General features: G+C 41.5%; 1 protein-coding gene across 6 annotated transcripts; it reads right to left on the reverse strand.

Moving 5' to 3' along the window:
* Positions 1–4,427: 4,427 nt before the first annotated feature.
* CHDH (choline dehydrogenase) lies at positions 4,428–24,447 on the reverse strand. Of its 6 annotated transcripts, none has more exons than XM_063121279.1 (8): positions 24,373–24,447; positions 21,061–21,862; positions 17,529–17,680; positions 10,541–10,670; positions 10,217–10,351; positions 8,621–8,763; positions 7,371–7,473; positions 4,428–5,977 (listed from the first exon to the last, which is right to left on the reverse strand). In XM_063121279.1, the coding sequence occupies exons 2-8, from the start codon at positions 21,812–21,814 to the stop codon at positions 5,559–5,561; spliced, it is 1,836 nt and encodes a 611-aa protein (XP_062977349.1). In that variant the 5' UTR covers positions 21,815–21,862; positions 24,373–24,447; the 3' UTR covers positions 4,428–5,558. The 6 variants fall into 6 exon arrangements, with proteins under 6 accessions (XP_062977349.1, XP_062977346.1, XP_062977345.1 ...); XM_063121276.1 differs by having other exon boundaries at positions 24,311–24,386; XM_063121275.1 differs by having other exon boundaries at positions 24,305–24,386.
* Between the last annotated feature and the right edge of the window lie 910 nt (positions 24,448–25,357).

Here is a 25,357-nt window from a genome sequence, read left to right on the forward strand (position 1 = left end):
TGGAGAGGAGCGATGTGGGGTGCCACAGGATTTGTCCTGGCCCTAGTGTTGTTCAGTATCTTTATAAATGATTTTGTACAAAGGAGTGCAGGAGACAGTCAAAATTGGGTAAGACTCCAAACTAGAGCGGGGCAGGGGCAGCTAATACTTTAGAAGAAAGAAACAGGATTCAAGATGACCATGACAAGATGGAGAATTGGGGCAAAGCTAACAAAATTAATTTTAATGGTAAAGTTCTGCATTAAGGTAGGAAAAATGAGATGCAGAGGTAGGATGCATGATACTTGGCTTGGCAGCCATACATGTGAAAACAATCTAGGGGTTTTCATAGACCACAAGCTAAGTATGAGTCAGGCTGCACCAACAGCAAGTGTCCAGATCCTGAGACATAATGCTGACACTCTACACTGCATCAGTTAAACCTTAGCTGGAGTACTGTGACTTGTGGGCCCCACAATTTAAGAATAATATGGATGAACTTGAATATATCGAGTAGGGCAAGAAAGATGGTGAGGGGTGTGAACACCAAGTCCTTGGAGGAAAGGTTGAAAGAGCTGGGTATATTTAGTCTAAAGGTGATTAAGAAATTATGATAGCAATCTTTGTATATTTGAAGGGCTGTCCCCTAGATGAAGGAACAAATTCATTCTCTGTTGTTCCAGATGGTGGGATCCAAAAGAAGGTGTTTAAACTACAAGAAAGAGGACTTCGACTAAACATTAGAACTTCCTGATGGTATGAGTGGATGTTCAACAGTCTGTCTCAGAAGGCGGCAGACTCCCCTTTCTTTGAGATTTTAAGCAGAGACTTAATGGCCACCTCTTAGGGATGTTGTAGTATTGTGGTTGGCCTTGATTACCTTTGAGATTGTTTACAGCTCAATGATTCTATTATTTACAGGTGGAAAGAAATAGTTGGGAAGCAGCTCTCCGCCAAGACAAGGCAGTTTTCAGGGCCACATCAAAGCAGACCACAGAAAGCAATTGTATTGGATCCTACCAGGCTGTTCCTCTGCCTTCAGGCTCAACAGAATAAGTTCCAAATGACTTCCTCAAGCAGCAGGGCCACACATGTAGCCGTGCTGTTGGGGCAGGGTCTCTCCCAGCCCCCATGTGTAGGTTCCACAGGCAGCCATGGCATGGACACCAGCCTTAGGATAACACACTTTGAGATTGGACACTACAGGACCTGTAGTATAAACTAGGACATACAAATGTTAATCGCTATATGAGTAAGCCCCAATCCAACTTCCAGCCAAAGTTGGGTGCATAGATTGTGGGGGGGGGCTTCATGAGTATTCAAATTCCGTATCCCGCTCAGGATGATGAAAGGCATGTGAGTTCAAGGGTTGCTCCTGTGACCGCCCCCACCCCCAGCCAGATAGAGGCTATATGAGTTGAGAATGGTTTATTTATTTTTAGAAAATCTAGCTTTTTGATTTTGAAAAGAAGAGAACATGATAATGTACATAGTTAAGGCTAGAGACAGATATAGGCACATTTTATTAGGTACTTCATAAATAAAAAAATAGGAATTTCAGAACTTTGGTGGTGATGCGAGACATTTTTGCTCAACCTATGGTCTTGTTCCCCAAGTTTTGAACTGCTTTAAAAACTCACTGGTTTCACCAGGGACAAAAATATGGACTTAATGGCTCTTTTTGGCCTATGTAGATATTTGCCTCCATGGCTAAAGTGAGTATGAGGTAAAGTGGGGAACGGGGAATAAGGCTAAAATGCCTTTTCAGGGGCCATACTCGCAGGAGCTTCATGTTTCAGCTAATGCACATAGGATCCCCTTTTCAGAGCTTTGTGATGAATATGCCAAGGTCTATGACAATGCAAGATCTATGACAGCCCCCCCCCATTCAGGCCTGTAGCTGGAGGGGGGGCTGCTCACCTATATTTTCTCTGCCCCACCCTTTATTATTATTATACTTTTTTTTAAAAAAAAAGCTGTTTACAATTTTGGCTGTAAAAGGCCTGCAGACCAGATGAACTGCCCTCCTACTTCCTGCCACTCAGAAAATTTAGACTGGCTATGGGCCTGTCCCCATGGCCTTGAGTGTGGCCCCCACCACCCCTGTCGCTGCCCCCCCCTTTAAAATGTGGCAGTGCAGGAGCAAAAAAGGGGGGAAATCCAACTACAGAGACTTGTTTTTAAGCAAAATGTAACACTTTGGGGGGTTTGCCACCAAACTGATCATTTTAATTTTTTTATTTAATTTTTGCTGCTGCAGAAGTGCAGCCTCAAGACTGCCTGAAGTTGCCCAGTACTGGTCTATGACGTAGCTAGGGATCCTCAGGGGTCTGGGCATGCACACAAGCACATGCGTCCCATCCTCACTTTACCCCTGCTGGAACTTCTGCCTCTAGCTTAAGCTTTCAGAAAACTGTTTCATAACAAGCCCTGAACCAAGAGAAAGTATTTTCTCCAATTATCATGTTATTAGCATGTTGCAAATAGGATATTGATGGAGAACTTGAAAAGCTGAGAACATTTCAGGTAACTAACGATTGTTCCCAGGCATTAAGTATTCAGACATATCGGTGAATCAGATAGCATTTGTCAAGCCAGTAAAAGCAATCCTAAACAAAACATAAGGGAACTATATCATGCAGGTTTTTTTTTTTTTAAAAAAAATCCTCTTCTGATAGCATGAGGAACAGGGACCAACCATGCCCTACAGTAGTTTATATTGTAGGGCTCTTAATAACCTATGGATTCATATAGATTATATAATAACAAAGCTGGAGAAGCACCTATAATTATATAAACAAGTCCTGCCTCCCATTATGCACGGCATATAGTTGTATTTCTCTTCACATGCAGCATTTAGAAATATCCAGTATTTAAAATGGTGCTCCCCATCCATCACATCATAGTGGGACAATAAATCATACATGACTTTGAAGATCTCTGCAGTCCAAAAGCCACAAAGGCAATCATGCTATACATCGCTGATTGGACGTCCTTGAATTGGTACTGCATATTTTTAAAACACAAAACCTTACATTGATTAACCAGTGAGTTTTTACATCTTATCATGATAAGCAAATCATGTTGGTCTGTTTTGAACGACAGAACATTTATCACAGAAATGATTTACCTGATTCCTTAGGGGACAGTGCTCATTGCAGTCACATTTCTTCTTCAGTAGCATTCCTGTTTGAATTTGCCATTCCTTCCCCCAGTGAATTACAATGCTCCACAATTTTTGCTGCTTTGCAGCAACACCAGGTAGCAGGGCATGCTGAGAGCATCTGCAGCTGTCCCTCCAGCCAGTTTTGAGTCAGGGATTTTTCAAAGTCCCAAGGAATTTATTATGAAATTATTTATTTGCTGATGTGATATTTTGAGCTCACTGAAATCTCATCCCTTTTTAATATTAGGCTAACTAGTACTTAACATGATCTGATAGCTGCAGTTGTATATTGACCAATGCCAGCTCGCTTCATAATGATAGAGTAATTGAAGTCCTTGACTTTATAAAAGCGGTATCAAAGTAAACAGAGACCGTTGTTTGGGTCTCCCCAGCAAGGATGATTCAGATGCACATACGTTTCCAGAGTAAATGTACGTTGATTCAGCAGGGCTGGTTCACCCATGCAGGTTTTCCCCTTGATACTACAACAGTGTAACTACCCCATGACAGATCAAACATCAGAGACATCTTGATTTTTGCATCACTTCACACCGGCTCAAACACAAAATCTTTTCAATAAAGTCAGTTTCAGACATTCAACTGCAGCATCAAGCGCTCACTTCTGCTGAGGTGCACTCCCTCAACTGCTTCTGAAGAACATAACAAGAGCTATGCTGGATCAGCCCAAACGCCTATCTAGTACAGCCTTCCCCAACATGGTAGCCACCAGGTATTTTGGACTTCAACTCACATCAATCCCAGAAAATATGGCCAGTGGTCAGAAATTCTGGATGTTATGGTAAAAACATCTGGAACACCAGGTTGGGGAACACTGCATTTGGTTCTCACCGTAGCTGGCCAGATGTCCACAGTCCGTGCACGAGCACAGCACCATCTTTCACAAGTTCAATCAGGTTGGCTTGTTCTAGGGTTTCAGGGTGGTCTGCAAACCACCCCAGCCACCCTTGCTGGCTCGGAGTCATAACAACCCACACCCGACAAGGGTAATTATGCTAATTAGGCTTTTTGCATGAAGTAACAATGCTACCCCTTCCAGAAAGAGTCTTTGATTATCTCCAGGTGTCTCTTCTTTGCTTTTAATTGACTATATTCTTGAATTGACTTCACTGCCATGTAAACTGTCACAAAGCAGGTTAAGGGAGCCAGTGTGGTATAGTGGCTAAAGTGTTGGACTGGGAGTTGGGAGATCCGGGTTCTAGTCCTCACTTGGCCATGGAAGCCCACTGGGTGACTTTGGGCTAGTCACAGACTCTCAGCCCAGCCTACCTCACAGGGTTGTTGTTGTGAGGATACAATGGAGAGGAGGAAGATTATGTACGCCACCTTGGGTTCCTTGGAGGGGAAAAAAGGCAGGATATAAATGCAATAAATAAATAAATAAAATTTGCATTTCTATCGTAAATGATTGAGCTACTAAATCTTGTGTAGTGTGTTGCATACACCAGCCTGTACATGAGAGCCTGTTAACGGAAGCATAATGACAGGTTTCTGACCCTCAGGTTTATAGCAATTGCAATGGCCTCCACAACTTATTTGCCATTTGATACTCTTTGCAACATGTAGCCATTAGGTAACCTGTTGTTCCTATTGTTCATTCATGAGACATTTTCCTACTTTTCTGCTTCTGTATACATTACTTTTCTGTGCAGCTGCTAAATTACATTAGCCACTCTCGTCCATAATCATGACATCAGAAAATATTCAGCTGAATATAGAATTAAAAGTATCTGAGATCACTTGCCTAAAATCAGCCATATTGTGTACATGAATCAGTATGGAGACTATTGCTTAAATAAGGAGAAAGACATTTGGGTCACAATCCAACATTGGAACTAAGAACCACAATAGGGATTAAGATAGGATAAATCCCATTCTGTGACTTTCAAAGGAACTTTCTCGTGATTACGTTTTTCTAGAGTGTACTGTTGGTATTGGACAATTAATACAATTTTAATTGTCTGAAGAAACCACATACAAAAATCCACTTGTTATAGTGTAAGGCCAAAAGGTCATAAACTATACCTTAACTAGTTCACAATTGTTTATCCAGCTACTTAAAGGACTATTCAAGATCTGAGGTCAATTCCATCTTAAGATCCTACTATACAAATTAATAAATATCTAGGTCTATCAGCCATGTTGTTACTCAGTAGTTTTGGGGACAACATGGTCACCTGTTATTACTAGAGGTTGCAGCCAATGCTTTCCATGACACATCTAATTTTTTTTCTTGAGTATTTATAATTGAAAGTGGATTTTCAATTCAATATTATTATAAAGGAATTTCACATAGGTATATTAAAAGAAATACTTTTTGATACTTATTCTCATAGTAAAAGTAAAGGCAAATTCCAGACAAACTTCTGTATGCTGGAGAAAAAATCGCAGGTGCTTAACGCTGCGTTTCCAAACTTTGTGGCTTATATACAGGAACATTTTCCTCTTGAAGTGATGGCAGTCCCTTGATTATATCAGCAGCTTTCTCTGCTACCATGATGGTTGGGGCATTTAAATTCCCACTGGCTATACTAGGCATTATTGAAGCATCAACAACTCTTAGGTTTTCAATTCCTATAACTTTGGTCTGAGGATCAACCACAGCAGAAGCATCAGAACTCTGTCCCATTTTACAAGTGCACGAAGGATGGTAGGCACTATCAGCCTTTTGCCTTATGAAAGCATCTATTTCTTCATCAGACTGAACATGGTTTCCTGGCTGAATTTCAGGTCCACGGAATTTGTCAAAGGCGTCCTGAACAAATAAATCTCTAGCTAACTTCACACACTGACGAAATTCCCAGACATCTATTTCTGTAAACAAGAAAGAAAAAGGCAATGATTTCTCAGCATGATATCCAATACTATGCAATACTTCTGTCTGCTTATTACATATAGGCAATGACCCTAGTAAGCACTGAAAAAGGGCTCCTTTCTCAGCACTCAGCAGAGCAAAGTTCTTATCTCCAGTCAACTGCAGATCAGAGATAAGTACTTTCCCATGCTGGGGAGAGGGGGCAGGACCTAGGGAGGAAGCTGCTGAACAATTCAATCATGATTACCTCTGAAGCTTGTCTTGCAGAGGTTTGCCCTGCTTAACTTCTGAATGGACACACAGAGTATTGCTCTGCTTACTTCTAAGCAGACATGCAGAGGCTTTCCCTGTTTACTTCTGAGTAGACATAATGCTCATGCTTACTTCTGAGTAGACATACAAAGGTTTCCCCTGCTTACTTCTGAGTAAACATGATGCTCATGCTTACTTCTGAGTAGACATACAAAGGTTTCCCCTGCTTACTTCTGAGTAAACATGATGCTCATGCTTACTTCTGAGTAGACATGCAGAGGCTTTCCCTGCTTACTTCTGAGTAGACATGCAGCACCTTGTCCTGCTTACAATCAGTAAGAATTACATTTTGGCCCTGCCGACTTAGCCTTTGGACCCTGCTCACTGATGGAATTCAGACCCAAGACCTTTCCCAAATTGGAATTTAGCCCTTGACTTAAAAAAGGTCCTCCTCCGCGGCTTTAGGTCATTTGGTTCTATTGCGGTTCCACCAACTTGGTAATTAGAAACTTAATCATTTTCATCATCTAATCATTTAAACATACTTGCCTGAAGCCACTTTACAAATCTGAGGGAAGTGAGCACTTAACAGATTATATGTAATCACTCTGCCACACCTGACAATTTTGGATGGATGGAACAGGAAGAGATAAAGGAAAAGGAAATAGAAGACAGTGTGCTCATCTACACCAAGCAAGATATTCCACTATGAAAGCGGTATATAAAAGGCAGGAGCCGCACTACTGCTTTATAATGGTATTGAAGTGCACCGACAACTGTTGGGGCCCATTGACACATACCATATACAGCGATCTTACTGCTTTCATAGTGTTATATCCTGCTTGGTGTAGATGTTTCATGGGCCCGAACAGTTGTTGGTGCACTTCAGTACCACTATAAAGCAGTAGTGTAGATCCTGTGGTGCACTTCAATACCACTACAAAGCAGCAATGGGGCTCCTGCTTTTTATATATTGCTTTCATAGTGGAATATCCTGCTTGGTGTAGATGAGCCCAGTATTGCCTGCCAGCAACACTTTGTGTCTACAGATGAGTACAACAGCACTGAGTTACTGATAGTGGGTTTTCATCCAAAACCTGAAAAAGACAAAGAACAGAACAGAGATAATTCTAAATTTACCTGTTGACAAATAGTTGGGTTCTAGTATGGGATGCTCTCTAGGGTCTGTACTTTTCAGCTTTAGCCATCCTATGCTGGTACTTCGCATGGGGCCAATATGTACCTGAAAAATATTTGTAAGTTATTCACACAGTATAGCCTTGTTAGGACAATCATTCCAGGTTTCATAAACCAGAGCAAAGCTCTTCAATTGTATTGAGCCAGAATTCCCCATTACATGCAAACCTGGGAACTCTGGCTTAGTGTCAGTTAACAAGCCAGGAAAATAAACTAGAATCACCAAGAGATTCACAAATACTTTATTTTAAAATGCCAAGATGCTAATTTAGTTGTTACAGAAGTTTTCTAGCATGTATTTAATAATGTACTGATAAGATAAGAACATAAGAAGAGTCATGCTGGATCAGACCAAGGTCCACCTTGTCCAGCATTCTGTTCACACAGTGACCAACCAGCCACTTGTGAGAAACTCACAATCATAGAATCATAGAATAGTAGAGTTGAAAGGGGCCTATAAGGGGCCAACCCCCTGAACAATGCAGGAATCCATAGTAAAGCATACCTGACAGATGGCTGTCCAGCTGCCCCCTGAATGCCTCTAGTATGGGAGAGCTCACAACCTCTACAGGAAAATAGGACATGTGCAATAGCATCCTCCCAGTCATGTTCCCAGCAGCCAGTTTATATAGGCATGCTGCATATAACAAGTAGCATTGATAGATTTATCCTTCATCCATTTTTCTCATCCCCTTTTGAAGTTAACCAAATTGGTAGCTAATACTACGTCTTGTGGCAGCGAATTCCATCATTTAACTATGCAAAGTGTGAAGAACGACTTCCTTTTATCTGTCCTGAATCTCTCAGCAATCAGCTTCATGGTTCTAGTATTACAAGAGAGGGAAGAAAATGTCTCTCCATCCACTTTCTCCATAACATACATATCTTCCCTTCTTCGCTTTTTTCCTAAGCTAAACAGTCCCACACGCTGTAGTAGCCTTTTCTCATAGGGGAGTTGCTCTAGCCTGTTGATCATTTAGTTGTCCTTTTCTGCACTTTTTCCAGCTCTACAATATCCTTTCTTAGATGCGGTTACCAGAACTGTACACAGTATTCCAAGTATGGTTGCGACTTTCCAAGGACACAATCTGTTTTTTAAACTTCTTGCTGCAGGTAAAGTGAAACTGTTCCAGCACAAGTTTTGATACAGCTAAGCACTTCCGCACAGTGATTGGCGTTCTTGTACTGCTCACCTGGTACGCTTCCAACTGAGAAGCAACACGCCCATGGTCAATCACCTGAGAAGGGAGGAAATGAATCTGAATATCTGGGTGAGAAACTCCTGCTCGACTTCTGATAAATCCACCAGTCTCTAAGTGGGCAGTGGCTCCATCACCTGAAGAGCAGATTCAGAAAGCACGCAGAAGATTGGGAATTTAAAAATTCATAATCATAGCATCCTATATCACACTCTGCAAAATATGCTGGCCACAATTCAGGAAAAGGCAGTTGCAGCTACGTCATGTTGCATTCAGCCATAGGGCATAACTTTGTTGGGCTGCACCAAGCATGTCTCATTTATAATTACATAATTTTAAAACTGAAAAAGGAAAACAAGCAACAAATAGCGCAGGCTCCTTCCTGAAAACTGTTAATGCTCACAGCATCCCATAGCAAGGCAAAAAGGTAACCACATGTTGGAACAGGGATGGTATGTTAAGGCCAAATGATACGCTCTGTTACCCATCTGAAAGGAGTGCGTGACAGCAAACTTCCTGAAGGCTTTATCAGGAGGAAGATTTCACTCAAAAACATATCACTAATGAAACACAGCCTTCCCACAGTGTTTGATTACTTATCTGCTTAAATGCAAAACGTTTTTGCCAGCATGCCAATTTGCAAGGCTGACCTAACATGGTGCCTTGTGATACGGCACTGACACTGCTCTTTGAACTTCCCCCCGAAATGTTTTTGTTGGTGGTGAAAGCAAGTTGTGGGGCCCTAAGGAGTTTCCATTGCTGTGAACTTACTCTTTGGTGCAAGGAGTTTAGCAGCAATGGACGTTTGCAGACGGCTGTGGAAATTTGTAAACACCGCGGAAGGAAAGCAAATTGCTGACAATATCCTTTCGGAGATTTTGAAGGATACTTTGTTCCTTTGTATGCTGGGGGTTCAAGTATGGATGGAAGGACAGGGAAATGGTCAATGAATTCAACAAGTGTGTGAGGAGGTATGGCAAGACTGATGCGGAAAGTCAGGGAGAATTCTTTCAGATTCAGAGAAAGAAAGAAAGAAAGAAAGAAAGAACTCAAATAGATTCTGGCTACGCAGTGAACTCAAGTACCAAAAAAAGATCAATCTCCTCTTTCCAAGGTATGGTGGAGCACAGACATTTTAGCAATGCATAGCATGTATATACATCACTCTTCAGTGTTCGTTTCACATATATTATTTCAGCATAACTATGCAAGGAAAGTCAGTATTACTGTGCAGATTTTAGTACTGATGAAGGTGCTTCCATCTGATTTTCAGGGATCCTCCTCCCCCTCCAGCCTCTTGCATCACAGCATATCTCATTCAGCAGTGACCCCCCCACTCCAACTCTCTATGTAGCATTTTCAGAGGGCTGGAGAGGCTGCCATTGGGAAGAGGGAACTTCCACCAACCCCACTGCATACACCTAAATCAGGATCCAAGCCACAGTTTCTTCATTAATCAAAGGTTCTCTCCATTCACAGTACTCAGAGGCACATTAATTCCTAAGGAGGTGCACTATTTTTTTATTTTAAAAGCCAGTTTGATATCCCTATCAAAATAAGAGCATCACAAGACATACTTTTATATTATACCTGTAAATTTCCAAAACCATTCAAGACCAATCTTGATCATTTGAAGAGGCTTTTGTGATTTATACAGTGTTACAGGTTGAGTGCACTTCTGCTGTATGTACACTTCTAAATGATCTTGAAGATTCTGTCCAACTCCTAGTAGAAATGACAAAAACCCATCCACTTATTATATAAAAAGTATATTTATAAATAAGCAAACATGCCATCATCAGTGCAAACAGATCTAGATTCCGTCCAATCATTATTATTACATATTATTACTACATCATAAACCTGTATTATTACATATGTATTATTATTACATATGTATTATTACATACAGACCTGAAAGATGGCAGACAACAGGGATTCCTAATTTTTTTAGATCATCTGAATGTCCAACTCCAGACAGCATAAGTAGCTGTGGGGAATTTATGGCACCTCCACTTAAAATAACTTCTTTACTAGCAAAAACCTGAAATAAAAGAAAACTAGACTTAGAAAACCAAATAGACAATTTCGATTGAACAAAATAAGTATTTAAAAGAGCCTTTTCAGGAACAGCTGCGTCATATATGTAGCAATTTCCACACTAATTGCATGAGGATTTTCTGAATTCTAGACAACTCCAGGAAATAAAGCCAGACTGCTCACTTGAGGGAATGGTATTAAAGGCAAAACTGAAGTACTTTGGCCACATAATGAGAAGACAGGATACCCTGGAGAAGAGGCTGATGCTAGGGAAAGTGGAAGGCAAAAGGAAGAGGGGCCGACCAAGGGCAAGATGGATGGATGATATTCTGCAGGTGACAGACTTGACCTTGGGAGAGCTAGGGGTGGCAACGGCCGACAGAAAGCTCTGGCGTGGGCTGGTCCATGAAGTCACGAAGAGTCTGAAACTACTGAACGAATAAACAACAAAAAGTCTGAGATAACTGTTTAACATCCATTGTATCATTACTCTTTGAGTAAGCTATCCTATTATGGGTGACAACTGTGCAGCTATTTTCTGAAGAGCAGGACTAATCTGATTTCCTAATCTTTTTTGCACTGTCTGCATAATAGGCCTTGAGCTGACCATGTTATGGGTACCACTTGGGGGGATGGGTTCGAATATGATTTTTTGGCAAGGTATGGATGCCTAGAGATGGAAAATATATGATAGCAAGTCATAACTCTTTGCCTTTTGTGTGTTACCACTCCACTCCCAAGATACTTTGATGCAAATGGAAATTTTTGATAATGTTTAATATTGTGACTTTTATTATTAAATATAACAATTACAGCAATTCTGATTATATAAATTAATAATTATAATAATTATGATTATAATAATTACACCAATTAAAATATATAAATGTTTTAGATATTGGTGGGTTTTTTTGTTCAGAGCCTGTGGTGAATGACTATGCAGCATCATGAAGAAGACTGAAACAAGCACATCCTGTCCCTCTGATCCCCAGTGTATAATTCATTTATGGTCAAATGTCCAACCTGGAGATACACTGACAAGCCTACAGGACTACTCATCATGGAAAACTCTGTTAGGGGCAGCTCAAGTACGGAATCACATTACACAGACATTGCGAGAAATGTGGAAAGCAACACAGTTCCCAAAGTATTTTACCACAGGAAGTGCAGGAGCCTGTTTACTATGAAGAGCGATGTACAGAGTATTAAGCGAAAAGCTGAAGCAAGTGTCAGTGATGATGCTGGAATGAGTGAGTGCACGAGTAAATGCTTAAACAGAAGAACATCATTAAAGTCAAACATGTATGCTGAAGAATGTATGTTTTGTGGAAAGATAAAATGCTACAAGGGAACATCAATGCATGAGAAATTAATCAAGGCCACAGAGCTTAGAGTTGGCAAAAGGCTTCGAGAGTGCGCAACTATTAATTGTGATTCAAAGATCTTAGCAGTTTGTAGTAGGGACATAGTGGCTGCAGAAGCCCATTATCATGCATCTTGTTATAAGAACTATACAAGGGTTAAAGCAAAGGAGGAATATCATGCATCTAGCATTCAAACCGATGATCACTACAAAATTATGAGAGATGAAGCATATGATGAACTATTTCAATACATTAGAACTGAGATTATTCCTAAAAAAGAGGTTATACGTGTGACGACTCTCACTGAAAGACTTGAAATCCTCGTGACACGCAGAGGAATACAGGGAATAGATGAATCAACCAAGAAGCATATTAGAAGAAAATTCCCAAACAACCAAGGAAAATTATTGGCCCAACCTGATAGTGTCATGCTACAGGACGTTGTAAGAGAAAACCAGAGTTTGAAAAGAGAATTATAAGTTTTAAAGGTTAAGGCAACAGACATGAACAAGATCATTGATAAAACATCATTGCACATAAGAACAATGATTAAAACAAACTTGACATCAACATCATGGCCATATCATCCACCACCACAAATACTGAAGAATTGTTCATGTATGTTTCTGGTGAACGAGTTGGGCCTCAGCCATTGATGACAAGTACCGAAGTCATGCCGGAATGTGTTGCCCAATTGAAGCTTGCACAAAATAAGAACATAATCTGGGTTGTTACAAGACAAGAAGGGAGCCTCGCACAGATAATACCAAGTTGGACAGGATTTAACATCAGTACTAGAGACCTAGTTAGTGTATCACAGGATTCCATTGGCTACTTGCCCACCTTTAATGCCCCTGCAACTGAGTTGACAACTGTTTCTGAAATTATGAAACAGTCAGAGCTGATAAGGCATTTGGCGAAAATTGTAGTGGTCATGGATCAAGCTCTCTACGCAAAAGCAACTGAGATCGTGTGGAAGCATAAAGCAAAGTACAACAGAATCATTCTTTGAATGGGCACCTTTCACACCATTTGCAATGTTGGAGACAAATGGGATCTCTCTGAAGAACTAATGGACAAATTGGAACAATTCTCGTGCTTAGTGTATGCACCAAAATCTTTGGTACATCACGTGAATGACTTGAGATATCACCTATTTTGGGCAAAGAAGGGTGAGATAGACACTGATCACCTTCCACCTTGCAGGGACTGTCTGAAGAAACATGCTGAACGTGCAAATTATCAAGCCGCTATAAGCAAGAGATGTCTTCTGAATGATCCACAGACACCTAGTCCAACTGGGAGAGGGTGGAAGTTGGAAAAATAAGATGGAGCAGAGCAACTGGTAACCGCAGGCTGTTAGATCTACTAGCTTGCAACTGCATTAGGAACTGCTAACTGCCAACTGCTGTCTAAATGACCTCAAGTGCACTGACATGTGCAGACTTCTCCGCTGTGAAAATCAAACAGACGCAAAGAGTGATGACGTCTATTCAGAAGAAGAAGATTATGACGAATGTGAATGATAAAATTGTGTTTATGTTCAATCATAACATACATTGCCTATGTAAGATGTAACAACTACTACTATTAGAAATTGTCAGTAAAAATTATGCATATAATCTTTATCAATATATAAGGAATACAATAAAGTTCTATTGTTATTATTATAAGGACTATATTATTATTATTACAATTAATAATCATAATTATTTTAAATATTATTGAATTTAATCAATATGGTGGAATTAGATTTATTTTTCAAAATATTATGATGAATTTGTATGCTATTTATCAAAAATATGAAAACCATTTTTTTCACCTATAGTTGCTAATCCAATAATATCAGACAAAAGGCAAAGAGTTATGACTTGCTATCACATATTTTCCATCTCTAGGCATCCATACCTTGCAAATAAATCATATTCGAACCCATCCCCCGAGTGGTACCAATGGCCTAAATTTGAGGTCCTGGCTCATGGCCTATAAATTATTTTCGAAAGTTTAGTCTTGAACCAAAGGGTTCTACTGGTTCTAAAGCACATAGTTAGTGATGCTATTGATTATCCTCTAGCCTCAAGAGCTTTTCTCCCCGTAAAAGGAGACTTCTCTCTTGCGACTTCAATGGTCAGTGCTCCTGCTTAGCAAGTCCTTGATTGGCACGGTGCTGGTGAGGGCAAAGACGTAATGTAATAAATAAAATGGGACCTGTAATTTTAAGCAATGTTAAAAGCTGCCCTAAGCCAGATCTACACCAAGCAGGATATAGCACTATGAAAGCGGTATACGGTATGTGTCAATGGGCCCCAACAGTTGTCAGTGCACTTCAATACCGCCATAAAGCAGTAGTGAGGCTCCTGCCTTTTATATACCACTTTCATAGTGCAATATCCTGGTTGGTGTAGATTAGGACACAGTCTAGCAGCTCTGAGAGAGCTTTCAGCAGGAAAATCCTATTTAAGCTCCACTGCCTCACGTGGGAATAATATTAACACACACACACCCTTATGTTGTTGTTCTTGTTATTAATAAATATTTTTCCTTGTGTATTTAAACGTCATAATCTAGAGCACTGTATTCCCAATTGTACGCTTTGTCCTTCCCGACATGATGAAGCCACCTTGCTGAAACTCATCATGTCTGAGTCTGGTCAGTGCTTGCATTGGAGACCAACTAGAAATGCAATGTTCACCAAGTTGAGGAATTCCATGATGGAAGAAAGGCAGAATATAAATATAAAGATATGAAACAAAATGAATGTTTTCCTGTTTTTCTTTGGAGGTGCAGAAGCCTTGGCCCAGACGAGAGGTTGGCAAGTTGCAGTCCTCCAGAAGTTTTGGCCTTCAAGTCTCATCAGAAATGTAATAAATAAATAAGCTCTAGCCAGCATGAAGGATGCTGGGAGTTCTAGGTCAGAACATCTGTCAGCACACAAGTTGTCCACCCCTGGCCTAGACCAAACAAAGTCAATTTGCTTTGTTCTATGCTATTTGAATAATATCTTTTCAGTATTAAAAGACGTATATAGAGATCTCAGGTCAGATCAGCTCCTGTTTGAGTCAACCAGGTATCTTTATCTACAAGGATGTAAATATGTTGTGATGCAAGGGCAGCTACCTTTAATTAGGTGCCACTTTTAAGGCCTATCTGCTCCTGCTTTTGTGTGAGTTAAAATCACTCCTGGTCTGCCTCCTCTTGGAACCTAGCCAAAATCCAAGCTTGGAAAATCTCTGGACCTTTTTGGGCTCCTGTGTAGGGCCCAGAGTTAAATGACCAGAGGACAGAGTTTTAATATTGCTTTATCTGTTGAATAATCTTTCCTTAATGTTTTTTAAATGTTATTATCTCTTTTTTTTAACCTATTATTACTTTAACCTGGGGCAGGCTTTAATGTGAATTTTTAAAGAATAGTTTTTGAAAATGCTGACTTCCGCAGTCATCCTTACCATATGAAATAAGCAATTCTCCATGATTTTGCTTGCTTGATTTCTAGATAAATCAACACACACTTTATTGAAATGAATGGGTGAGTTTGCACAACACGACGACCCCACACCCTGGAATAAGCTAGGCTGTGTGGGTTGTCATCAGAACAACTCAAGTGAGCCCGACAGATGATCGGGCTCATCGTGGATTGTTCTCCCCCTCGGTCCTCCAGCAGGTATCGAAAGGGAATTGGCAGCAGAACCCATTTTGTCTGCCCTCAAATCCCCCCTCTCTGCAGGAATTGTGAACCTGGACTCAGTTCCCGGCTTTTTTAAAAAATAAAAAAAATTGTCAGTTGTCAAAGGGAGTGAAAAGGGGGTGGGGGTGGTTTGTAGATCTCTATGAAAAGACATGCTGGGGACTCGGGCAAATGGGGATTCAAAGCAAAGCACACTCAAGGGCCAGGGCACTACTTCAAACCGTGGGCACCATCCTACCAAGAGGGTGATCCTCCCACCTGTCAACCGTCAAAGACTGTAAAATCAGCCTACATATAGTCCCCTCTTGTCAGTTACCTTGCATGTTTGACAGCTGAAGCATACAAAGTACCAGACAAGGCAAGCCTATCTATTTCGAACAGTTAGAAAATCTGACAAATAAATGGATAAATTAAACGTGGACATTTCCACATTACCAAGGCTGAAAAAAATAATACTTTGGCACCAATTTGCTCATATGTCTAGAGAAAAAAATAAGAAAGAGGTCAGTGAACAAGTGACAGCCCTTCCCAAAAAGGGCTTACTGAACAGGTGACAGCCCCACCGTTGGAGGGGCTGTCAATCACTTATGGGCGAGATCTCTCGGCAAGAGCGGCAGGAGGGTTCTGCCGATGCTTGTGACCCATGATGAGTTGGCAGTGCCAGGTTCGGATGACACGCCAACCCATCATGTGTTCAACAACCCATGGGTTATTAGGGTGGCTTGCTGCCCACATACAAGCCACCCTGCGGGGAATCAGTCCAGGTTTGCAGAAAACAACAACCCACAGTGGCTTCTTACCCCTGGTGGGTTGTCATGTCATGTGAACACAATCAATGGAATCCACTGAGACGGACCTTTTCAAAATCAAAATGATACACAAATATCAAAGGCAGCCAAGTCAACTAGGCTATTCCAGAGCAAGTAATTTAAGGGAGGCAAACCAATTATAAAAAGAAAAGGAAAAAAGAGTTGCTAACGATAACCAGACTGACTGAATTAATTGAATGCTATGCCAAAACAACAGTGCCTTAAACCTCATTAACATCAACTTTTGTCCTGCAGCATTAAGGGAAAGAACCATTTAAATGACAAAGAGAATGCACATTCTGCAGATCAAACAAGATATTATTTGGTTGCTCTTTAGATGACTAACAACAGCCATTTGGAGATATAAATCTTAGTGACTAATGGTGTGTTTTATCTCTCTAAAATGAACTATTGCAACATTGTACTGTCTTCCTTTGTTCTTACACCAATGGCCCCACTCATACTAGAGGCTCTCTGCAGTGTGGAGTGGAGGGGCTCGCACTACTTCTCGATCACACTATTTCAGCAGTGCATCTGGATGAATGTATCACCTGGGGTTTCCGCTTCAATTTCATGTGTTCGAATGCTTCTACTTCCAACTAGGGTGACCATGTGAAAAGGAGGACAGGACTCCTGTATCTTTAACAGTAACGTAGAAAAGGGAATTGCAACAAGTGTCAATTGAAGTGGGTGAAATTCCCTCTTTATCACAACAATTAAAGCTACACTAGCTATAGTAGAGTGGCCAGATACAAAAGAGGGCAGGGCTTCTGCAGCTTTAACTGTGTTGATGAAGAGAGAATTTCACCCTCTTCAATTGACACCTGCTGAAATTCCCTTTTCTACATTACAGTTAAAGATACAGGAGCCCTGTCCTCCTTTTCATATGGTCACCCTACTTCCAACAGTACAGTAGCCTTGCTATAACTCTGATGTAATAACATTTAACTTTTATGTCTATTTCCTTTTCAAATATTTGATTCTCTGGAGAGAACATTTCTTACCTTTTTCTTTTCTCCATTTTTAATGTATTCAATGCCAATGGCTTTGGTCCCTTCAAACAAAATTTTCGTTACAAGTGTACTGTCTTCTGCTGACAGGTTTGGACGTGATAACACAGGGCGGAGGTAAGCACTAGCTGTGCTCCATCTTTGACCTTCAAAATATAAACTTTCATTTAATGGCAGCAGCAAGTCAAATAATATATGTTTTCAGTGCTATACCAACAACTTTCTTGTTCTGTTGTTATTCTATATTCTCCTTTGAAATGTTCATCCCAGTACAGCAACTGGTGATCTATTGAACCAGCCACAGAAATGATTATGATGATGATGCCTTTTCCCTAATACTGGGCCTCATGGCAGCTTAACACACACTTTCCACACAATATATGCAAGAAGCTGCTGAAGGTTAAGGTGTGAATTGCTCGTATCTAGTTCTTGCAGTTCTGCCCACAGTACCTGCCTCAGACTATAGAACCACAAAGGCAACACGACACGCGTCTGTCTCTTGCTGTATTCTCAGAGTCCAATCCAGGCTCCCCTTCCATTCCGACAGCTGTCAGAGCTGACATCGTTGATCACTTAACGAGGGATTATTTTAGTCCAGCTGGAGTTGCAATGCAATGGGCTACGTATCTAATGCCTTGCCAAAGAAAAGAAGTGCTTACATGTAATGACTACTGTGATGAAATGGTGTTTTATTATGTTATTTGTATAAATACTTTGTTTGGTTGTGGGCTTGATTTGCTTAAACAAATCCTTTCTATTACTGGAAATGGTAAGTTTGTGAGAGAGGGGGGAGTTAGAATGTTGAGCTGTTTGATAACCCATTGTGGGTTCTCGTGTTGTCTGGTGGGATTTTCTTTAACCACAGTGGGTTATTTTGGCCAAATAACCCACGGTGTGCAGATTGGGTTATTTAAACGATCATTGGTTATTGTGTCGTGGTCGGGCACCACAGGTCATTTTTGTTGGCTACAGAGTTGCTTGGCAAGAGTGGTAAAGTCATGGCTGCTGCTCTATTCGAGCCAGCAGAACTCTATTCCAACATCTGCCTAGCAATTGATTGCGCACATAGCTCAATCGCGCCCCAACCTTCTGACGGCAGGCTAGCCAACTGTCAAACATGGTCACAGTTGTGCAGCTGGGGCTGCATGGGCTTTCCCTTTGGAATTGTGGTGTATCACATTAGGGGTTGCGTGGTATTTAACTCTGTCCTGGTACTGAAAACTTCCAAGGGTTTATTTGAGTCAGATGCCCCCTTTCTTTTTCCCCATTTATGTTTACTTCTGGTGGCTTTCCAGGATGAGACAGAGGACTCTTGACCTGGGGTTGCTATGTACAAAGTTTGTGCATGATCCTGCAAGTCCTTGCGGGGTTATGAGCCTCACCCCCTTTTCAGGGCAGCTGTGATTAGGTGATGGAAACCCAGGCAGGGAGTGGAGGGAGAAGGGAATGCCCACGGACAAAAACAGACCAATCGGGGAAGGTTGGTAACATTGCCGGAGAGTGAGGGCTGATGGGCTATATTTTCCACAGCAAGGGGTGATGGGATACAAGCAGGAGGACTGAGAGAGGGCAGGCGGGGTACTGATGGTTTTAATTGTTGGGAACCCCCCAGAGAGCTTCGGCTATTGGGCGGTATAGAAGTGTAATAAATAAATGCATAAATAAATCATTCTCCCTTGGCTCTGCTTCTGGTGACCCTGCTTTCCACTCTCAGTGGGCATCAGCTGCCTCCACTGAAGCTTCTCTATTGGAGCAGTGTTTTCCCATAACAGTTCCAAAAACAACCCAAATTCTACGAAATTTTACAACCTCCCACCTCAGACACTTCATTTTCCCATCTTGTGCCAGCTTGTTACTCGGAGAGTGAGAATATCCATGAATAACAGGTGGCTAGCTTTAATCTCATGACACATCTCACAACCTTCTTTCTTGTTCTGATGTATTTTTTTAGTTAGGCTTCTATGGCGGGGAAATAATATTCCAATTGGGTTCTGGAGTGTAAGAAACCTTAATATTAAAGAGAACGACTTGTCTGCTGAAGAACTATGAGTGAGCTCAATGACAATCAACCAAGAACGAAAGAAATGTATTATAGTCATCAGACAAACGTTTCACATTTAAAAATTAATGAACTCTCATAATTTCATTTATAAAACTCCAAATTTTCCAGTTGTCTAATGATCTTGAAGAATATTCCAAATTATAATCATTTATTAGTATGCATGCTTGCCTTTGATTTTTGTAATTGTTAAATAAATTATGTAGTATGAATTTTTACTATGTTTTTGTTTCCCTTTGGAGGGCAGGATATCATGACATGTTAAAGGGCTTCCTCAACTAAAAAACAGTTGAAAAACACTGCTCTAGAGTATAATCATTATTACCTACTTTACAATCATAGAAAGAGGGCTGGAATTTTAGGACATATAAATTATAGCACCATAATTATATTCGCTCACTTCGGCCCACAACACATTATCACATCGGTTTTGGGCTTCCAGCCAAGGTTTAGCAGGACCTCCTGTTCAGCCTTGCGATGCCCAGCTCGGCATTTGTAATGCTCAGCTTGGCACAGGTGTTGCGAGGGGAAGGGGAGAGAAAGTGTTGGGGTGAGCAAGAGGGAATGGTTGAATTATTCAGGTTCATCATTGCTGGTGGAAGCTGCATTTCCCCTATTCCCCAGGCTCCTGCATTAATTTACCCAAACTTAGACCTGCCCATTTGACAGGGATTCCATGTCCCAGAAAGAGTACATAAACAAATACAGCAACTTTCACCAACCTAGCACCCTCCAGATGTGTTGGCCTGCAATTATCATAATTAATAGCCAGCATGGCCATTGATTGTTGAGGCTGAAATATGGTGCATTAGGCTCCCCATATACATGAGATACTTTTTCCACAATCATACATTCATTGACATAAAAATCACAGTCAAACATCCAGTTAAGGCAACTGTTCCCTTAATTGAAATGAAAAGCGTTGTGGCATTCTGATGGGCCAGGAGTTTTCAAACATTCTTTACTTGGGAAACATTTTCCCTAACATTATCGAACTCCTGTGAGCTGTAGCAGACACTGAGACACCTAGCAGGGTGCATAGTCAGTTTATGCAGAGCACTGGATAGTCCTGTTGTAGCCCACTATTGCCTTTCTTGAACTGAGAGCCTGACTGGGAAGTCTCCTTTACAGCTATACATAGAATCATAGAATGTTATGAGTTGGAAGGGATCTTGCAGGTCATCTAGTCGAACCTCCTTCTCAATATGAGATCTACAATGCAGGTTGCAACATGGAATCATAGAATTGGAGGGGATCTCAGAGAGAAAGACTTGCAGGAAGGGCTAGCAGCCTTTCATGCAAGTGTGCTGTTCTTTACTGATCTTATTATTAAGAAATCCTTGATAAACTGCAAAGGAATGCCGGGGATTCCCAGAACTCTGTTTCAAAATCATTGTGATAATCTATACAGAACAATAATTGTTTGGTAACTTAAGCAGATTCCAAATAAAACATTTTAAGGCTAACCTTTGTGTATTGTCATATCCATCCAGCCAAAGCCTTCTTGTTGAAAACCATTCATATCCTCTGTGAAAGGGTACCCAGCTTGTTGAGCTGCCTCCAAAAATGCACAATGAAGAGGGTTTTTTGTTTTCCCCCTTGAGACATGAAGTGGACCATGCCCACCTCGATAAAGATCAGCACCCAGCTCGTGAGCCTGTGCTTTTTTAAAATAAGGCAAACAATGTTCATAATCCCATCCAACTGCCCCTTCTTTACTCCACCTGTTATAATCTTCTGCATGGCCCCGAATGTACACCATGGCATTGAGGGAGGAGGAGCCACCCCAGACTCTTCCTCTGGGCCAGTACATAACTCGATTATCCATGTGCTTTTGAGGTGTTGTATGGTAATACCAGTTATATTTCTCATCACATAGGTTGTAAGTTAATGCAGCAGGCATGTGAATCTTCCACAGTAATAGTTTGCTGTCGAAAAGAGTATCTTTCGGCCCTGCTTCTAGCAGTTTAACAGTGCTGTGAGAATCTTCAGACAATCGGTTGGCTAACACACACCCTGCAGATCCAGCTCCAACAATTACATAACTGAAAGAGTCCATGTTTTCTGAATGAACTTGAGAAAATGCCTGTGAAGTTCTCATTGTTTGTCCATGGAAAGGTTTTGAACCCTTCAGTATACATTTTTTAATTAAGAAATCTCCTATGCTGTGCGTTTGACTGGCAAACCCGTATTTCTGAACGCCTTTGATTAAATATGACATGTTTTGCTCTATATCTCTTCTGTACCAAACAATCCAGGGTCAATTGACCTAGAAAAGGAAAAAAAACAAAAACAGTGACTCTTAATCATAATTTTCAGCTATTCTATTGGAGTGGAAGCAAAATAGTTTCAGAGCTACCCTACTGATAAAATTAGCATTGGCTTTTAATTCTTTTGTACCAGCATATTAACATAGATATTTTAAATTATGTGCAGATTACTCACTGAGGCAGAAGTTGTATGCAGTGAGGATCCTTTTGAAGGCAAAACATTGTGATATGGGGGAAGAGAGGAACTGGTTGCATAATAAAGAATGAAGCATCTGTGTCCCGGTGACTGCAACTATCATTTTGGGACTTGATTACCTTAACAGCAATCTAGATATTGTAGTACTCTGAGAGAGCTAGGGATTTCAAAGTGAGAACACTTTCACAAGGCTACAACTTCCTGGTTTTCTAGAAAGTTAAAGAAAGGGAGGAGAGACGTTCTCTGGTGCTATGAAAAGCATGTATCTTTAATGATGAATCGAAAAAGCTCAATGTTTCGGATATACAACCCTTCTTCAGGAGCTGAATATGGATACACGTTAAAATTCAAAAGGAAGAGTAACAATACTTTTTGAATAATCTTAATCCTTTGCAGCGTTCCTGCTAAGAGCTGTGTTTGCTCTGAGAATTTCTATCTGTACTGACAGAAAGTTAAAGAAGATATTTGCAGTTCCTAACTGAGGAAGGCAAAGAAGCCTTCAGTCTTAGTATGCCTAGCATTACATCCCTGTTACCTGGCATCACTTAGCTGAACTGTTTTCAACACTACTTTTTATTCAGTGCTCAAAGTGGAGGGCTTGAATGCCATCCCGCTTTGTTTCAGGCAGACATTGGGTGCTTACAGCTGAAGGGCTCTTAGAGCTACCAATTGGAAGTCACTGTGCAGCAATTCTGTCTTTTCTCCTTAGCGGATTTTCTGCGGTAAGGAAAAAGATGAAAGCAGTGGTGGGAAAACATGGGAGGGCTACAACTGGAAGATGCTGTCTGGACCTCCCATAACATTCCATGAAAGCCTTGTTTGGAAACACCCATTACTGAGTCTCTCACTTCCTTTTTTTTTTTTTTTTTTTGTTCTACTCTGAAACCACTACACTTCCTTCAAAACCATCCTCCCCTCCCCACCCCCACTTTGGACACTTCTTCCTGATATTTCATTTAAGAAGTATAGATTAAAATCAAAGTCAAGAACCCACCCACTCCTTCACTGATTAATCACATGCTCTATGCAATGACTATGAAGCAGGCCCACCATACTACTGACTCCACTCCTGTGTCTGGCACATCACTGGCCTACAAGAGCAGCTGCTCACACATAAGGCCTTAACACAGCCGATCACATGGAAACCTACACACAAGCAGTGGCCCACACATAGGCTTCCTCAGGGGGCCCTTATCTTGACTGGGCATCAGCACCGGGGCAGCAAGCTGTAGATGCCATTTCATTTTGCCACAGTGCCCTGGATTGTAAGCCTATGCGGCAGGGTCTTGCTATTTACTGTTTTACTCTGTACAGCACCATGTACATTGATGGTGCTATATAAATAAATAAATAAATAAATAATAATAATAATAATAATAATAATAATAATAATGTGGGGACATCCAGGGGTTGGGGGACAGTGGCGATTTATGCACTTAATATCTTACCTTTCCATTTAACGTTTGAAGGGGGGCTACAGTCACTTTTAAAAACATTTAGATCAATATTTTAAGCATTAGACACGCATCTTAAATTGCATTTATATAAGTGACATTAATGACGGCCTGTGGAAGTAGGCAAACCAAGAAGCACAGAATATGTCAGTGGTGAGAATAAGGGGCCTGCAAAACTATCGGGAGTCACCTAAAAAACAATTATAAATGAGGGGCATCCCTCAAAACGGAACACATTTCAGTGGCATGGAGAAGGCCCCTGCCTTGCCTCATTGCCAGGCACATGTCACTGGGACCCTAAGGGGCGGGAATCAGAGGTGCCACGTCCCCGTGGCTTTAGGATTAGGGCTGGCTGCTCTCGCAAAGAGCCTGAGCGCAGGGCCGCTGCCAGAACAGAGGAACTTTTAAAAGTGGGCGGAAGACAGAGCGCGTTTCTGTGGCAACTGCCCCCTCCCCCTCCTTTGTTCGGCTAGCTCTTCTCCCCCCGCGTCATTCCCGCCTTACCGAATGTTCTCTTCTCTCTCTCTCTCTCTCCCGCCCCCACTTCCCCCCCCCGTCCTGCCTAAGTTCGGCCAGGCTCTTTTATCACCGCAGCAGCACTTGCTCTAGCCGCCGCCGCCGCCCCTCTGTCGCCGCCTCCCTCTACATGCCTCTTTCACCTAGTCACAACCTAAGCCCGTCGCACGTCCTCTGGCTCGCGCAGGCACCAGCGCTTCCTCTGCTCTCCCCAAACAAGTCCCCCACCCCCACCCCGGAGTTCAGATCGCTCTCCCCACCCCACATACACGCACACGCACTCCTCGTCGCGCAGTCGTGGGCCGGCGTATAACTTTTCGACGCGGACTTTGCTGAGGGGCACCTGTACAGTCCAAAGAGCAACCAGCCAGGCACTGGAAAGAGGCGGGATCCCGAGTGGGCTGGACTTGCTGCTCGGACCCTTTCTTTCTTTCTTTCTTTCTTTCTTTCTTTCTTTCTTTCTTTCTTTCTTTCTTTCTTTCTTTCTTTCTTTCTTTTAACTGTAAATGCTCTCTAGTCCCTTCCGCTCTTCCACTCGGTTCGTGGTGAGGAATGCAATGCGCGAGGGGGTTGGGCTAGATGACCTCCAGGCTTCCTCCCAGCTCAGAATGAATGACATTCTTGTGTCCCCAGTCCCACTTCGCCCGCCCCCAAACATATAAACATTCACGGTATTCCAGCGGAGCTCACTGGTTTCTTTCAATTGTCTTCTCTTTTCTCCCCTCCCAAGTCCAAGCCATTGTGCTATGTGAGTAGTTCAATTGTCAGTTCCTAGGAGTTATTTGATTTAGTAGTTTCGCAGAAATAAAGCGCGATTGATTTGTGATTACCCTCTGTTTCGCTTGTGGTTTTTGTTTTGTTTTTTAATGTGTCAAGCCCGCCCCGTTGGCAGAACTTTTGTCAGGGACGTACTAAACCGAAGGACACCGAATGGCCATTGAAGTGCATTGTGTCATTCCGAATGGCCATAGGAAATCATTGAAGGAGTTTAGTTCATCTACAAATTAAAATACCTAAAGGAGTTAAACATTTAGTTTTCATAGAAAACCACACAGAATCAAAATACAAACCAACAAAGTGGTTTTGGGGAACAATTCCTATGACCCCCAACACAGTGGTTTCTAGGGATCATCTCCAAACGTAAAAAGAAAACAGAATAAATAAAGAGAAGGTGACTGCCGTTTCATACAATGCTTCATAGGCACCAGTTTTAAAATACCAAAATAAGTGGAGGGGGGTTGCCAAAAACTGTCACAGATTATTTCCATGTTTACAAATGCCCCCCCCCCGGTCACCCTCTCCTCACAATTGGCTTACATTTCAAAGTG

The sequence above is a fragment of the Elgaria multicarinata genome, chromosome 3, assembly GCF_023053635.1.
Source record: "Elgaria multicarinata webbii isolate HBS135686 ecotype San Diego chromosome 3, rElgMul1.1.pri, whole genome shotgun sequence".
Lineage (NCBI taxonomy): Eukaryota > Metazoa > Chordata > Lepidosauria > Squamata > Anguidae > Elgaria > Elgaria multicarinata.

What these genes read in the sequence shown, in the direction of transcription:
- CHDH (XM_063121279.1), bottom strand. Translation starts at nt 21,814, where the DNA reads ATGTCATATTTAATCAAAGGCGTTCAGAAATACGGGTTTGCCAGTCAA. An exon ending in AAAATGGAGAAAAGAAAAAG is followed by an intron (nt 10,671 to 17,528) that starts GTAAGAAATGTT and finishes CTTTTATTTCAG; the next exon opens with GTTTTTGCTAGTAAAGAAGT. An exon ending in ATGGTTTTGGAAATTTACAG is followed by an intron (nt 8,764 to 10,216) that starts GTATAATATAAA and finishes TCTGCTCTTCAG; the next exon opens with GTGATGGAGCCACTGCCCAC.